Source organism: Euphorbia lathyris, chromosome 9 (assembly GCF_963576675.1).
Source record: "Euphorbia lathyris chromosome 9, ddEupLath1.1, whole genome shotgun sequence".
NCBI classification, from domain to species: Eukaryota; Viridiplantae; Streptophyta; class Magnoliopsida; order Malpighiales; family Euphorbiaceae; genus Euphorbia; species Euphorbia lathyris.
The window spans coordinates 18,325,560-18,342,550 of record NC_088918.1 but is presented as its reverse complement, the minus strand read 5'-3'; the positions used below and the strand labels follow the sequence as shown (position 1 = coordinate 18,342,550).

Below are 16,991 nucleotides of genomic sequence, written 5' to 3'. Positions count from 1 at the left end.
TAATTAATAATTTTTGCTTAAATTTGTACCAATTAATGATTTTTGTTTAGTTTAAAGACACGATGATTTAGAAGTTTTAGTTTAGGGAGCTAAAAGTCTGTTTGGTTTACCTGTTGTTTATTGTTCGAAAAAATTATTTTTCCAGTAGGGATTCATTGCTTTTATAAATATATATATATATATATATATATATATATATATATATATATATATTTCAACTATAAAAGGTAAATAGTTCTCTATTTTAAAATGAAAAGGCAAACATGAAAAAAAAAACTCCTAAATAGGTGTTATGCCTATTTTTAATAAAAAAAAAAAAAAGAATACTATGGTCCTGTGTTTTTGGAGTAAAATTAGAGGTTTGAATCACTTTAGAGGTTTTGACTAGTCAAACATATAATAATGTTGTTTGGTGAAGAGATATTTGAAATAGCTTATTAAGTTCAAAATGTTGATTATGAGTTTTTTCAATTAGCTTATTGCGCTATCTCTTTTTATGTATATTTTTACCCCTAATTAATATTCTTTAATCCCAAATAGATGTTTTATCATATCCTTATTTGTCATTTTACATAAATAGCTATTAACAATTAGCTAAGTTTTACTAAACAAAGTTCGTACAATTCGCTAATCAAATCAGTTAGTCAAATCCGCTAACCAAAAAGATAACCAGTTAAAAGCTAATGTAATCAGCTAACAGTCAGTTAAATTGTCAAACAGATGTATATATTTACAGAAGTTTTTAGAGAAACCAAAAGCCTCCTAAATAGGTGTTATGCTTATTTTTAATAAAAAGAATACTTTCTTAAAAAAAAAATAAGAAAAAATAAAAAGAATACTATATATATTTGAGAAAAAAAATGTGACATATTTACAGAAGTTTTTAGAGAAACCAAAAGCCTCCTGAATAGGTGTTATGCTTATTTTTAATAAAAAGAATACTTTCTTAAAAAAAAATAAGAAAAAATAAAAAGAATACTATATAATTTGAGAAAAAAATGTGACATTTGCGCATCCAGGGAATCGAACCCTGGTCAGTACCGTGGGAGGGTACTATGATACCACTACACCAGATGCGCTTTCATGTCATTTGGCTTACCGCAAACAAACATTAAGTTATTTTTGAAAACATTAGTTTCCCTCTCAATCTCAACCAAAAATAACCCTCGTAAAACAATATTTTCTCGAACAAATTTTTTTACATTATTTTGAAGTATTATCCTGCAAAACTGAAAATTGGAGAAAAAGAAAAGGAAAACTATTTCCTTACATTTTACTTTTAATAACCATAACCTTTCAAATACCTTCTACACAAATACGGGTTCATTACTGATAGGGATGAGAATTGGGAATTCCGATATATTTCCTCCATGGAGTGAGGACGCTCTAGGGGCAAGGGTGGGATAGGACATGGATCCCATTCTCATACGGTCGTATTTTTGCATTAGAAAATATGTACACTACATAATTACATAATCCGAATATACTAATATTTTATAAATTATATTTACATAATTGTATTATATGGTAAAAAATTAAATTTCACTAAAGTAAATATTAATTAGAATATTGGAACTCACGGATCTTGTTCCCTCAAAGAAGACAGATGGAGGCAATATTTTCTCCATTTCTACATAAAATCTGTCAATTTTATTCTCAAATCGTGAGCTGCTGTATTTGTTGCTCTATCCGGAATTCACTAACCAATCCGATCAATTTTTTCTAACAAATATCCCCAAACAACCCCCAAAATCTTATGCAAGTTCTGCTGCATTAACAATGGCAGTGTGCTACAATGAATTTCTCCTAAACTAAATTGATCCTAGTTAGTTATTCTTAATATACAAAAATTACATCAATACATTGCCAAAATAATATCATCACTCATCACTTTTGTTTCAATAGTTTTGCTGTTATTCTCCCTCTAGCAGTTCTGGAATCCGGTTTCCGTTTCTTCGACTTTCTCATTCGTTTTCGTTGCTTTCCATTTGATTGCTTTCTTGCTAAGCGTTGACGGCGGATTTCGGGATCAGCCCAACCTTTTCCCCAGTCTGCAAAACTACTGTAGGAGTTGCATTTGTCCATAGAGAGCAGCATGTCAGCTTCAGGATAAACATTGAAGGCGTCATCTCTTTGGTATTCCAGAAAATCCAATCCAAGTTTTGTAGGCTCTGGAAATTTTATTTGAACATGAATCTGCAAAAAAGAACAATGAAGTGAAAATTTAAGAAAGTAGAATAGCAAGAAAGTGTAGCATTCATAGGACATGCTTGAGAAAGCAAACAATGCTAATGCCATGACAAATTACGGCTTAATACATGGTTCAATTACACCTACAGCCTACTTTTTCCTTACATCCATTATAGCCCCTGAATTTCAAAACCAGACATTATGGCCTCTGAACTTTGCACTTTACAATACAATAGTTCTTTTTACCATTAAATAAGATGACCCCTCCATCGTAGCACCGATGGAAATGATATTCTAAAAAACTTTAATTCTTGAAGTTTTTGGTTTTGAGGTTATTTAGATGTATTTCGGTTAGGAGAGACAGAGTAAGTTGATGTTTAGAGGGAAAAAGCTCCCGAAGATGGTGATTTGGAAAATCGAAAAACGGTGGGCGACATGGGAAATGTGGTTCTAAACAACTTTAATTCAAAAACTTGTTCATTTTGAGATCGTCAATGGTCATTTTGATCTGGTCAACGATAAAAAAGGTCATTATGTTATGTTAGTAAAGTATAAAGTTCAAAGGCCATAATGTATGGTTTTGAAGTTCAAGGATCATAATGAAAATAAGTGAAAGGTTGAGGGGCCATGGGTGTAATTTACCCCTCAACAAATCAAGATCCCTGTACTCAGCCATATAATCCAATTGGCCCGCTAAATACTGAAGATATCTCACTAGCTCTCTAAAACTTGCTTAAAATGACATGATTAACCCCATAAGTCCTACATGGTAGGGTACTAGGGTTAGTGGAGAATTTGGACAAGTAGAAATGCTAACTACTTTAAGCAAGTTCAAAGGGTTACTAGGTCAGTTTAAGTAAGTTCAGGGAGCTAATACCTTATTGAAGCAAGTTCAATAAGCTAATGTGTCACTAATGGGACATCTCCAAAATTCAAGGGGCCAATCGGATTATCTGACCAAGTATAGAGAGCGCTTGATGTATCCAACCAGAAACTAAATTCCAAAACTAAAAATAGTCAAAAAGCAATGTTTCCCAAATTTCTGTAAAGGTAGTTTAATCATGGATGATCAAGTTCAACGAAGTTTTATAGGTATATATAAGGCTTAATACATCTGCTGTCCTTGTACTTGGTCCAAAACTGCAACTGCCCTCTAACTTTCAGAAATTACAAATGACCCCTTATTCTTATCCAATTGCATTCAATAACTCCCTAATCTTGTCCAATTACATTCAATAACTCCTTATTTGGAAAATCGAAAAAATGGTGGCTACATGAAAAATATGGTTCTAAACAACTTTAATTCTATTTTGAAGTTCTTAACTGTCATTTGATTTGATCAACGGTAAAAATTGTCATTATGTTAGTAAAATGCAAAGTTCAAGGGCCATAATGTATGGTTTTGAAATTCAAGGATCATAATGAAAACAAGGGAAAAGGTTGAGGGACCATGGATGTAATTTACCCCTTAACACACCACGATCCTTGTACTTGGCCAAATAATCTGATTGGCCCTCTGAATTTTGGAGATATCTCACTACCCATTAAATGACATGATTAACCACTTAAAGTCTAGGTGGTAGAGGAAGTGGACAATTTGGACAAGTAGAAGCACATACTGCTTTAAGCAAGCAAGTTCAAAGGTTCAATAGGTCACTTTAAGCAAGTTCAGAAGACCAATAGGTCCTTTTAAGCAAGTTCAACGAGCTAATAGGTTACTTTAAGCAAGTATAGAAGACTAATGAGACATCTCCAAAATTCTAGGGGCCAATCGGATTATCTAGCCAAGTACAGAGATCCCCTTATGTATTAAGCCACAGGTTAAATTCTGTAATTGTATGGTGTAAACTGACAAGGGTTGCTACAAGACTTTTAGGCTGCTTGTAGGGTAGGTATGGGCTGCTTGTAGGATAGACTTATCCCTTTGACTCTAGGGTGTTCAGTATACTAAATCTGTGTATATATATATGTATCATCATGTAAGATAAGTGAGATAGAAATACCAAATATAGATTTCATGGTATCAGAGCTTTAGGTTCTCTGATTTTTTGGTTTGCACGGTCTGGGTAGTATTTCCCAGGTTCTGTATCGTGAAGAGCGTGGGTCTCTTGGGTATATTTCAAGACTTCCGTTTATCTCACCACCCGTCCCAGTTCTCTTTCCCGTCTCCGACCGGCCCCTCTCCGAATTACGACCGCCGTCTGATCTGTGCGTGAGTCCCACGCGCCACTGTCATCAGATTCATCCATTTCCACGCGCCGGCGCGTGAAGTCTCCTCCGCAACTCCGTCTTACCTTCCCGGCGTCGGAGTCTTAATTCCGGCCACCCTGTGTGCTCGCCGTCGTCCAGTACACGCCCCTCTCAGGATCTGCTTTTCTGGTACCCTTCTCATTCACGCGTATTTTCCTTTAGGGTTCTGTTCTTTTCTTTAGAAATAGAGTTTTACTTAAATTAGGTTTACTACTTTTAATTTTAAGTGTCTTACTTTTTAATTTAACTGTATTACTTTTAAAGTAAAAAAAGTAAAGTAAAAAAAAAAACAGTAAAAAAAAAAAAGGGGGAGACAGTAAAAAAAAAATAAAATAAAATAAAAAGAAAGGAGAGTTTAAAAAAAAAAACAAAAACAAAAAAAGTTAAAAGAAAAAGAAAAAAAGAGAGGGATCTAAAAAAAATAACATATATATATATATATATATATATATATTTAGCTTTTTCAATCTAGTTTCATGGCAGAAGGAATCGAAAAGAAAATTGTGACTGAAGTTACACTAGGCTCCTCCAGAATTACGGATAGAAAACTAATTGGGAGTCAAAATTACACTCAGTGGCAACGGACTATCCGTAGGTTTGTCAACAGTGCTGATTTAGAAGATCATTTAACTGGTAATCCTCCGCCTAAAACAAATGCTGATGTTCGTAAGAAATGGTTGATGGAAGATTACAAACTGTTTAATCAAATTCAAAACACTCTCGATCCCACAGTTGATGATGTCGTGACTCATTGTGAGACCGTCAGGGAACTATGGGAATATCTTGAGTTTCTGTATGCTAACAAAAAGGATATGTCTCATCTTCATATGTTGTTGTTAAAGATTTATCGTGCAGAACAAAAGAATCGATCTCTTCTGCAATATTACACTGAAGTGAAACAGACATACGAGGAAGAGAACAGTCTGTTTCCAATTGTGTCTGATGTGAAACAAATGCAAGCACAGAAGGAGCGCGTTGTTGTTCAGTGTTTTTTGGCCGGTTTAGGTCCTGAGTATGATGTGGCACGTACACAGCTGTTGACTAGTGGGACACTCCCGTCTCTCGCGGAAGTCTATTCTCGTTTACTTAACGTCTGTAAGGATGGCGTAATGGTTTCTGGTACATTGTCTTCTGACACAGTAGCATTGGTAAGCAATGCTAGCCAAGGCCGTCGAGGGGGAGACAATACTCTTTCTAGTGGCCACCGTAGCTCCCCTCGTACTTGTTATCACTGTGGGGGAGAAGGGCATGTTAAGAAACATTGTTGGAAACTGCATGGTAAACCACCCCAACACTCGGGACAGCACCCTCTTCGAAGATCTGCAAATATGGCAACTCAAGGTGGCATCCTTCCAACCCCGTCCTCCGTCACCATTTCTGCCGATGAGTATGCTCGGTTTCAGCAACTTTCTGCAACTTATGATGCAGAACAACCATCAACCTCAACCTCCGCTTTGGCTGATACAGGTAATCATGTGGCATGCCTCTCCACCTCCTCTCGTAGTTGGGTGATTGACTCTGGTGCTACAGACCATATGACCGGCAACACAGGTATTCTTTCTTCTTTCCAACATCTGGCCAATTCTCCATCCGTTATGTTAGCCAATGGCTCAATGGCTTCTGTAATTGGACAAGGGACAGCTCACCCAACATCTAATATTCCTTTATCCTCTGTGTTATGTTTACCCAATTTTCCTCTTAACTTATTATCTGTCAGCCAACTTACTAAGACTCTTAACTACTCTGTTGTTTTTTATCCTACCCATTGTTTTTTTCAGGATCTTGGGACGAAGAAAATTATTGGTAGAGGGAACCTGGTAAATGGATTGTACGTACTTGATTCAACTTATCAACAAGTGTCAAAATCTCTTATCTGCACAAGCGCGTCTCTTTTGCGACTTCACTGTCAATTTGGCCATCCGTCTTTTCCAGTTTTACTAAAGTTATGTCCTAGTCTTCCGCGTGATTCTACTCTGGAATGTGAAGCTTGTCAATTTGCTAAGCATCACAGAGTTTCGTATCCACCGCGAATCAATAAACGTGTTGAGTCTTCTTTTTATTTGGTGCACACTGATGTATGGGGTCCGTGTCCTGTTGTGTCCAAACTTGGTTTTCGTTATTTTGTAACGTTTGTTGATGATTATTCTCGTGTTACTTGGCTTTATCCTATGAAAAATCGTTCAGAGTTATTTACTATCTTTTGTACCTTTCATGCTGAGATTCGCACACAATTTAACAAATCTATTTGTATTTTGCGAAGTGACAATGCTAAAGAATATGTATCTTGCACTTTCCAATCGTATCTTTCCCAGCATGGTATTATTCATCAAACTTCTTGCATCGTTACCCCTCAGCAAAACGGTGTTGCCGAACGTAAGAATCGTCACTTATTAGAAGTCGCTCGAGCACTGTTGTTTCATATGCAGGTTCCTAAAACCTTTTGGACAGATGCGGTCTCCACTGCCTGTTTTCTCATCAATCGTATGCCCTCTTCAGTCCTTAACGGTCAGATTCCATACTCCCTTCTTTTTCCCTCGTCTTCTTTATTTCCTCTTGCACCACGTGTTTTTGGATGTACTTGTTTTGTTCAAGACATGCGACCACAAGTCTCCAAACTTGATCCCAAATCCATCAAGTGCATCTTTGTGGGTTATTCTCGGACTCAAAAAGGGTATCGTTGCTATTCTCCTTCTTTGGGTCGTTATTTGGTGTCCGCTGATGTTACCTTTTTTGAAAACACTCCTTTTTATAGTCTTGGATCAACTCTTTCTGTTGATCCGGCAAGTCCGTCTGACGATAATTATCTTGTTTATACTGTAAGTGAGCAGGTGGTTTCTGTTCCTTCTCGACCAATTGTCCGTCATGTTTATTCTCGGCGTGAGCGTCTTTCAAGTGATGCACCTTCTAGTGCTCCAGTTGCCAACGTTCCCCCTCCAGTTTCGTCTCCAGATCCTTCCCCATCTTCAGATCCTAGCATTGACCTTCCTATCGCCCTCCGAAAAGGTACCCGCCAATGCACTTACCCGATCTCTTCATTTGTATGTTATGATGCATTATCACCTTCATCGAAGTCTTTTGTAGCTTCTTTAGATTCAGTTGTTGTTCCTTCCTCCCTCTCTGAAGCACTGAATCATCCTGGTTGGCTCCAAGCAATGAAAGAGGAAATGCATGCCCTTGAACAGAATCATACTTGGGATCTTGTGTCACTTCCATCTCAGAAGCGTGCTATTGGGTGCAAATGGGTGTTCACTGTCAAATTCAACCCGAACGGTTCTGTTGCTCGGCTAAAAGCTCGCTTGGTTGCAAAAGGTTATGCACAGACTTATGGCATCGACTATTTAGAAACGTTCTCCCCTGTTGCCAAACTATCATCTGTCCGATTGTTTGTTTCCTTGGCTGCTACTTACAATTGGCAACTTCATCAACTTGATGTCAAAAATGTCTTTTTGAATGGTGATTTACGTGAGGAAGTTTATATGGAGCAACCACCTGGGTTTGTTGCTCAGGGGGAGTCCGGGAAAGTTTGCAGGTTACGTAGGTCCTTGTATGGTTTAAAGCAATCTCCACGTGCCTGGTTTGGGCGATTCAGTGCTGCCGTACAAGAATTTGGTCTTCGTCGAAGTGCTTATGATCATTCTGTGTTCTACTCATCATCTAGTTCCGGGTGCATTTTACTAGTGGTGTATGTTGATGATATTGTTGTTACTGGGAATGATGAGACTGGTATTAATAAATTGAAAGACTTCCTTGGTACTTGTTTTCAGACAAAGGACCTAGGACAATTGAAATATTTCTTGGGGATTGAAGTTTTTCAGAGCCGTAAAGGGATTTATCTCACTCAAAGAAAGTATTGCCTGGACGTGTTAAATGATGCTGGATTGATTGAGGCAAAGACTTGTGATGCACCTATGATACCAAATGGGAAGTTGAAGCCTGACGATGGAGAGTTACTTCCGAATCCTGAAAAATACAGACGGATTGTTGGAAAATTGAACTATCTTACAATCACTCGTCCTGATATTTCCTTCGCAGTGAGTGTTGTAAGTCAATTTATGTCATCTCTTAGAACTTCACATTGGGATGCTGTTAGTCACATTCTGAGATATCTAAAGGGAACTCCAGGACATGGGATATTGTATCAAAATCATGGTCACCACACTGTAGAAGGTTTTACAGATGCAGATTATGCAGGAGATCTTACAGATAGACGTTCTACTACGGGTTATTGTGTATTTGTCGGAGGCAACCTCGTATCTTGGAAGAGTAAAAAGCAGAGTGTGGTATCCAGATCCAGTGCAGAATCTGAGTACAGGGCTATGGCACAAACTACGTGTGAACTTGTATGGCTACGGCATCTTCTTGGTGAGATTGGGTTTGCTCAGACTAAACCTATGAAGTTATGGTGTGACAATGAAGCAGCTATTTATATCGCCAACAATCCTGTATTCAATGAGAGAACAAAACACATAGAAGTTGATTGCCACTTTACTCGGGAAAAGCTAGAAGATGGCACAATCACAACTCCACATATCAGAACAGGGGGACAATTAGCAGATGTATTTACCAAAGCATTGCCGGGTAGTCGAGTCAACTATATATGTAACAAGCTGGGCATGATTAATATCTATGCCGCAGCTTGAGGGGGAGTGTAATTGTATGGTGTAAACTGACAAGGGTTGCTACAAGACTTTTAGGCTGCTTGTAGGGTAGGTATGGGCTGCTTGTAGGATAGACTTATCCCTTTGACTCTAGGGTGTTCAGTATACTAAATCTGTGTATATATATATATGTATCATCATGTAAGATAAGTGAGATAGAAATACCAAATATAGATTTCAAATTCCAAAACTGCAAATGGTCAAAAAGCAATGGTTCCCCTTATGTAAAAATTTTTAACAATTACCTTGTCATCACTCTCTCTGATGTATCCTTTAACTTCCATAACTCGTGCAAGACCACGCCACCAAAGTTGATCTTTTGCCCCAAACTTCTGAGACTGTACCGCCACAATGTAAAAACCATTAAAGTAGCATCTAACAATTTAATATTCAACTTGCAATTAGGAAAAAAAACGAGTAGCAAGATAGGGTATTACTTGTTCTCTTAATTTGCTGACGAACATTGCGAGGTTTGGCTTCTGCATGAATCTATGTGATTTTGTGTTGCAATCTAGGTCATCAAATGAAGCATCAAAAGAAGTGCCTTGCCCCTGGAATTTAGAATTGTACTTCCATTAAAAAAATTAGCAAAAAAACAAGAAAATCACTACCTCAGCATCCATATAGGGATGAGTTCTGTTCTTAATTTCATTGTATAACGAAGATAATTATGCTAATTGGAACGGAAAAAAAAAACACAAAATTCATCATTACACTTGCATGATGAGCAGCAATAATCTGCATTAAAATATTGGCCTCTTCCTTCAAATTCTGCACTTTTGGAGGGCCACCAACACACACGTCACATCTGCATCAGGTTAGTGTCACAAACATCAGCTGTCGGATACGACAAACATGACATTGCACAAACATGACATTGCAATTACAAGAATAAGCATATGATGTGAGAATTTGATACGGTCCAAGAATCTAGTTATGGGTCTGAGAGTAACTTCTATTTTTTCTAGTTCTTCCTTTTGAATCTATGATTACTAACAAGCAAGGAATTAAGAATTTACATACAAGAGACACTTCTCATTGGTGAAATCCTCCCCAAAATACTCCACAAGTATTTTAGCTCGACAGCTTGAGGTGTTCATTGCATATCTGCGAATAATCAATAGTAAAATATTACAAAAAAAAAAAAAAAAAAAAACAGGACTGCAGAAAGAGATATTTTCAACATGTACCTGAAACAATCAGACAACATCTTGTATGCTTGTTTGGTCTGAGCTTCACTTCTTTTATTCGGCAACAAGGTTGGAAATCTTGACAAGTTTGCATATAAAACTGCTTGTTCAATGAGAACGAAGATTTAGTTTAACACAGAAATTTAGTTAACGTGACCTCAATCACAAATCATAGTGTTTCACCTAACAATTAAAACTTCAAAATGAACTCTTTCCTCTTGGACGCAACTATAATTTAAATAACAATACACATATAATACAGGGAGTGCATTAGTCAAGTCTTGAATGGCATACATATCCCTGTAATGAATTGCACATGTTTGCTCAATCAGAATCTGTATTTTAACGTGTTAAAGGGGACTTACTGCATTCTGCTAATTTCCCATCTCTGCCAGCACGACCTGCTTCTTGATAATATGCTTCCAAACTCTGTGATTCAATTTAATTAAAGGAAAATTTAAGAGACCAATTACAACTGAAGATTATGTAGAATAGTACTAGAGTAAGTTCATTCACAAAGGGTTGGCAAAATTCCACATATACAAACCTGTGGCCAGCCATAGTGGATAATTCTTCGAACATTTGACTTATCAATCCCCATTCCAAAAGCAATTGTCGCCACAACGACCTATAGTGAAAAGTGGAAAAGTGTCAGGCCAAGCTTGTCTCCTGTCACACTCGATATATCTAGAAATGAAAGGAATCTCATGCATGATTATCTTCGGATATTCTCATTTTTGAATTAGTAAGGATGGCCATAAGAAATTCAGCTTCAATTTAGAAACAAGATAAACATAGTTGTGAAAGGCGATCGCCTGAGGCGAGAGGCGACCCAGGCGTCCCTTCCCCCGCCTTCTCAACTGGAAGGCGGGTGTTATGCATAAGGCGACCGCCTGGCCATCACAGGCGAGAGGCGGTTGGAGGCGAGAGGCGGTCGCCTTCTGCACTTCAGGCTGTAAGTTGAAGTTTTTCTTGAAAAAAAATTAGAAACAAGTATAAAAGGGATTTTTAGGTTAAAAATCAGAAACTGTCGATTGAAAGAAGAAGAAAAAAAGCAAAATAGCCACAACAGCACCGATCGATCAAGACAGAAAATTCCTCTCCACCCAACAGCAGCGATAGACAGAAGGCCAGCGACCACCCACCACCGATTACAGGTACTGTCTGTTCTCCTTTCTTTTATTTTTCTTTCTATACTGTTCTCTCTTGTCTGTTCTCCTTTGTTTTATTTTTCTTTTCATACTCTTCTACTTTCTTCTATTTTTCTTTCTTCATCTTCGTCCTACTGTTATGCTGCCCAAATTTCTATTCTTTATTATGACTTATGCAAACGTTATGCTGCCCAAATTTTGTGATTTCTGTTATTATTGCTAAGTTATGAAAGTTTATGTGAAGTTTATAGAAGTGTGTGAAATTTTATGTTAATGATACTATTATGCAAGTTTATGAATGTGTGAAGTGAAAATGTGTGGAAGTGCTTGAAACTGTATGAAAGTTTGTGAAAATGTATGAATGTGTGTGAAGTGAAAATGCGTGAAAGTGTTTGAAACTGTATGAAAGTTTGTAAGAATGTATGAAACAGTGGCTTACAAGTGTAATTTTCCAAATTTTGCAGGCTCTTGGACATGAGTATTAGTAATTCTAATACATCGAAAGCGACAAATCCTTGTTGGAAGTATGTGCAAGGTCAAGCAAGGAATTCAAATGATTCAGAAGTTAAATTAGTCAATTTGAGTTATGGTTTTATTTTTTGTGTTTTTCTAATTTGTTTGTCGCCTCTCGCCTCGCCTTGAGGCGGTATTTTACCCTTATCGCCTCGGCTCGCCTTTCGCCTTTCACAACTATGAAGATAAATATACTATCAAGTTCCTCGATAACTCTTATCCACAAGCATGTCCTTAGTAAAGTAGAAACACAAAAATATCTGGATTCGTTTGGCAAATTGTCACATATAATGATATAAGTACAAGGTACAAGATAAATAATGTGGAGAGGATTGTGCACAAAGACGTAAACAATATGCTAGGTTCATACAGCTTTTATCATTAGCATCAGCAGAATATTTAGATTCAGATGATGCCAATAAAATACAATCTGGGATCATTGGTTTCCATAACCGATAGGTATACTCTAGTCATTAGCATCAGCAGAAACTTTTTGGTCCAGAAAATGCAAAAATAGTGCAACCTGAGATTATTGGTTTCCATAATCCATACCTCTAGCATATTTTCTTGAAATTCCTTGTGAACTCGCCGCAGATGTGCTTTTGGCAACTGCAGAAAACTACAATATATAAGTTTCACAGCAAATCGAGGATTGCCTTCTCAAAGAAACTTGGAAACATGATATGTAGAAATGCTGTTTATGGGACTGCAGATGAGAGATCTGAGAACTGCATATGTTTGCAAAGTTATGCAATACAGATCATTTAGCATATTTTCACCATCAATGGTTGCACAATATCATGGTTCCATATCATCAAATATCATACATTTTGTAGCATATTTCAGAGCTTAAAGCTGTAGTTTGCAGTAATTCAGGACTACAGTCAAAACAACTTGAATTTGGATGTAGGTTAATTTGCTAGATCAGAGAAGGTAACCCAATAATACAACAAACTTAATATAACAGATACCTAACAGTAATATCCAGAAAAGACATGCCTTTGCATTATAAGCAGCAGCCCGCACACCAAAACCACAAAGATACTTTGCAATACTCAATGTTTCTTTTCTTGTAGGAACATATATGATGGTTGGCCCTTCTTCTAAAGGCTCTTTCAAGAGTTTTAATATGTCTTCTCCTGAAGTAGGGGGAGGCCCTGTCTCTGTTGACCCAGATATATCCCAGTGCCTGGGAAGAGACTGCCCATAGAACTCACCACATGCAACTTTAAAATTAAAAAATGAAATATACAAGAATTAGAATATAACATCAGAAACAAACTAGAAACAATAGAGATAGAATAGATTTCCCACTTTCATTTATATTATCAAGCTCTATTGCACAGAATGCATACTAATAGACAGTAAGCAATATACAACAATGGAATATGAATTATAGAATAATGAAAAAATGCATACCATCCCAGTCATCTACACTCTGAAAGACATCAACTTCATTTTCCAAATAGTCAATTGACAATTCTTTTCTGTCTGATGCAGTTGATTCACTTTTATTAATTGAATGTACTTCATCATCATCATCATCATCATCTACATCACTGCTTTCATACTCAGTGCTGTCCATGTCATTTGGAGAAGATCTATTAGTCTCTAATATCTGACTATCAGCAAAGTTGTTAGAGAAATTGTTAAATACTTTTGACACGTTGCTTTGTTTCTTGGAACCATTCTTTCCCTTTCCAGCATACAGACCCACCAATTGGCGGAAATTCTTATCATAAGAAGAAGGAGAAGAGGTTCTGCTATGTTTTACCTGTAACACCAGCAACTAAATTTTAGTCCCCTATTGTAGTAAAATATTGATGCAAAGGACTTGTGTTTAGAAATTATAATTGCTATATTTGTGTCATAAAATCTGCATTCCTGGCAGCCTCTATTTTTGGAGCCATTAAATTATTTCTGAAAGGTGAATCTTATTCCCACAAACTGCAACCAATGAGTCCAAAAGCTAAGGGAAAACAAGAAGGATGATATTCTGAATATTGTGCAGAAGAGAGGCATAAGAGATTTACCAAGAATCGTAAATTTGGTCGGAAAAATGAAGTAAGCACAGTCTTTGTATACTTTGACATACGCAAGGATTTAACAATGTCTTCTCGAACCTGAATTGTGGCAGTTGCAGTCAAAGCCATCAATGGTATATCACATTTTAACTGCAAACTAAGAGCATTGAAGTTCTCTCGCAATACAGACATGCGCCTGAAATTTTAAGAAAAAATTAAGGTGAGTATGACACTAAGACAATAATAAATACGATTAAAAGGGAAAAGATGGTAGCTATCCTGGTCATTTTTAAATTTCATTTATAGATGTTGACATTGGATAGTGAAAAGTACGATGCTAACAAATTAACATTCAGCCTAATGGAGCAGAGTTGAGAACCTGTAGTCAGGTCGAAAGTCATGGCCCCACTTAGATACGCAATGAACTTCATCAATTGCAAATAGGGAAATTCCACGATTTTTTGCAAGCTTCTGCAGTGGTTCTATCAGTCTGCAGCCAAATTATATGTTTCACAATCAAAAGGACTGAACAATGCTTCTTCCAGACATGACATTAAAAATCACGTTTCTTACCTTAAAATAGTCTCTGGGCAAACATATACTATGTCATACATGCCTCTCATTGCTTTTTGCTCCACACTGCTGTCAGGTTGCCCAGATCCAAGAAAACAAGCAGATATTCCATGTCTCGATAGCTTTAAGCACTGATCATGCATCAAGCTTATCAATGGCGATATGACAACCACAACCTTTCCTGTTAATAATGCTGGAATCTGAAAACACAGAGATTTTCCTGCAAAAAAAAAAGTAATTGTGAAAAATCAAATACCAACCAAATGGCATAATAATCAGAATACATATATATAGCAATGAGGCGAAAGATCAGTACCAGATCCTGTTGCAGCAAGAACAAGACAGTCTTGGTTAGCTACCCAAGCATCTAAGGCTTCCTTTTGGAAACTCTTCAAGCAGGGATAACCAAAATGTTTTTGCAACAAATTATTAGCTCTCTGTTCCCAATCTAAGCCGATATCTACTTCTTCTCGGGAGCCAATTGTCAAAACTTCTGGCACAGTATTAAGGTTACCACAATCCACGCTACCCAATGGCAGCTTAACTTGATCTGCAGGATGGGATAAGAAGTCTGATCCAGGAATTGATATATCAGGCACTCGACTAGTTTTGCTTCTTTTGGGTCTTTCTGTTGATTGGAAATGATCCAATATGCTAGATTGTCTAGAGTGACTTGAAAGAGTGGAACGCGAGTTTCTTTTACCCAGAGCCCTTTTGTTGCTACTAGTGTAAGTTTTAGGTCCACCTGAATAATCTTCAGAAGGCGCATTCAAGATATACTCAACAGCATCATTAAGTGATGAACCCACTTTTTTTACAGCCTGAACTGCAGAAGCTTCCTCAAATCCCATTTCAATCAGTTTCACAACAGCTTCATTGGAAGATGAACTATCGCCAGCCATAGCATTAAAAATAACTGGCAACACAGAAGAGTAAATAGAATATACAAATGAAGAAAACCCAAAGTCAGCAATGGCATTGAGGGAAAATTTTCAGAAAGGAACCAACATTGCATAGAAAACCTAAATTCAATTTCGCAGACAAATGTAGGTGCCGAGTAGACAAATAACACCTAAAGTATAAGTAGGAATATATCTACCCATAAATAAATAAATACGTCAAATCAAAAGAAGAAGGGGGAAAAAAGCATTATGATAAATAAACTGACCTATTCGAACTGTGAAGTGATCGATTTTGAAGAGAACAAGAACCAGATTAGAGATATCGAACGAAGTGAAAGACCGGTGATGAAAAAATACAACTTTGAAGAGCAAGGAATCGAAGGGATTGGTTTTGCTTTCTCTTCGTCTGCTTGAAACCAGGCGACTTGATTTTGATACCCGCCAAAATTTTGAATTCTGAGCAATCTTGATTAGGGGATCTCCATTCCCTGTAAACTATAGCCTGTGAGAGGAGAAATGTGAGTATAGATATCTTTTAAATTAAAGTATAATTATTTTTAATTAATTTTTGTATTCTATTTTATACTTTTAATTTTTGTTTTTTGAAGATTTTTTTTTTGTTTCAAAAACAAAAATTAAAAGTATAAAAAAGATAGTTAAAAATAAAAAGTATAAAAAAGATCGGTAAAAGAAAAAAGTATAAAAAATAATACAAAAAATAATAAAAAATAATCAAAATAACTAAATTAAATTAATTACTCTATATTTTCACAAATATTATATAATTATTATTTTTCAAAACCTATATATATATATATATATATATATATATTGCTTTTTTAAACTACGCTTTATTAGTGCGTTTTAACTGCGCAATAATGTAACATTATAGTAGTCACAAAACTCGGAACATTAGAGAAAAATATGAGATAAGATATAAACGGGCCGATACTTTATTAATTTTATTAGTTTAGTATATTAAACTATCAACTATCCTTAAGGCTTGCATATATAGATATGTATACTGAACTATAAAATTTCAAAAATTTACTTATTAGGGGTTTCTTATAAATGATTTGAGTTAATTGAGAGTTCTCGAACTAGTTTTTGATTTTGAATTTGTTTTAAAGTCAAAGAAAATAAATATATTATGTGTAGTTTTTGGCTTATTTTGATGTTCATATTATGGGTTTGGTTCTTGATGAATTCATAATGAATTTTTGGTTTAATTGTTATTTTAGTTAAATTGAAGTTGAATTTAATTTCTTAAGGAAATTATGGTGAAATTTTGATTTAATTGTTGTTTTGGTGGAAAGATTATACAAGTTGAAGTTGAATTTTATATAAATTGAAGTTTGGTTTGATTCTTTCATGGATTTTTGGTTTAATTGGTATTTTAGTGGCAGGATTTATAATTGATGTCTATACTTGAAATGTCTATTATGAAAAAAAAAAGTGTTTATTATCCATCAGAAGTAGTCCGGATGGGTGTTTTGGTATTAAAAGATCATGCTAAGTGATGAACATGGTTGCGTACATA

The 16,991-nt window shown here is 36.1% G+C and overlaps 1 protein-coding gene and 1 non-coding gene across 2 annotated transcripts; both read right to left on the bottom strand.

Moving 5' to 3' along the window:
* Positions 1–1,008: 1,008 nt before the first annotated feature.
* TRNAG-CCC (transfer RNA glycine (anticodon CCC)) lies at positions 1,009–1,079 on the bottom strand. Its single transcript has one exon. It is a non-coding gene; the product is annotated as a tRNA-Gly (tRNA).
* A 675-nt stretch (positions 1,080–1,754) lies between these two features.
* On the bottom strand, positions 1,755–15,940 carry LOC136207083 (ATP-dependent DNA helicase Q-like SIM). Its single transcript, XM_065998356.1, has 16 exons — positions 15,718–15,940; positions 14,866–15,465; positions 14,550–14,769; positions 14,356–14,466; positions 13,986–14,172; positions 13,372–13,726; positions 12,952–13,178; positions 12,505–12,561; positions 10,836–10,916; positions 10,654–10,717; positions 10,289–10,388; positions 10,122–10,205; positions 9,813–9,906; positions 9,536–9,649; positions 9,344–9,436; positions 1,755–2,196 (listed from the first exon to the last, which is right to left on the bottom strand). Exons 2-16 carry the CDS (start codon positions 15,449–15,451, stop codon positions 1,888–1,890), a joined length of 2,682 nt encoding a protein of 893 aa, XP_065854428.1. The 5' UTR covers positions 15,452–15,465; positions 15,718–15,940; the 3' UTR covers positions 1,755–1,887.
* Positions 15,941–16,991: the final 1,051 nt, after the last annotated feature.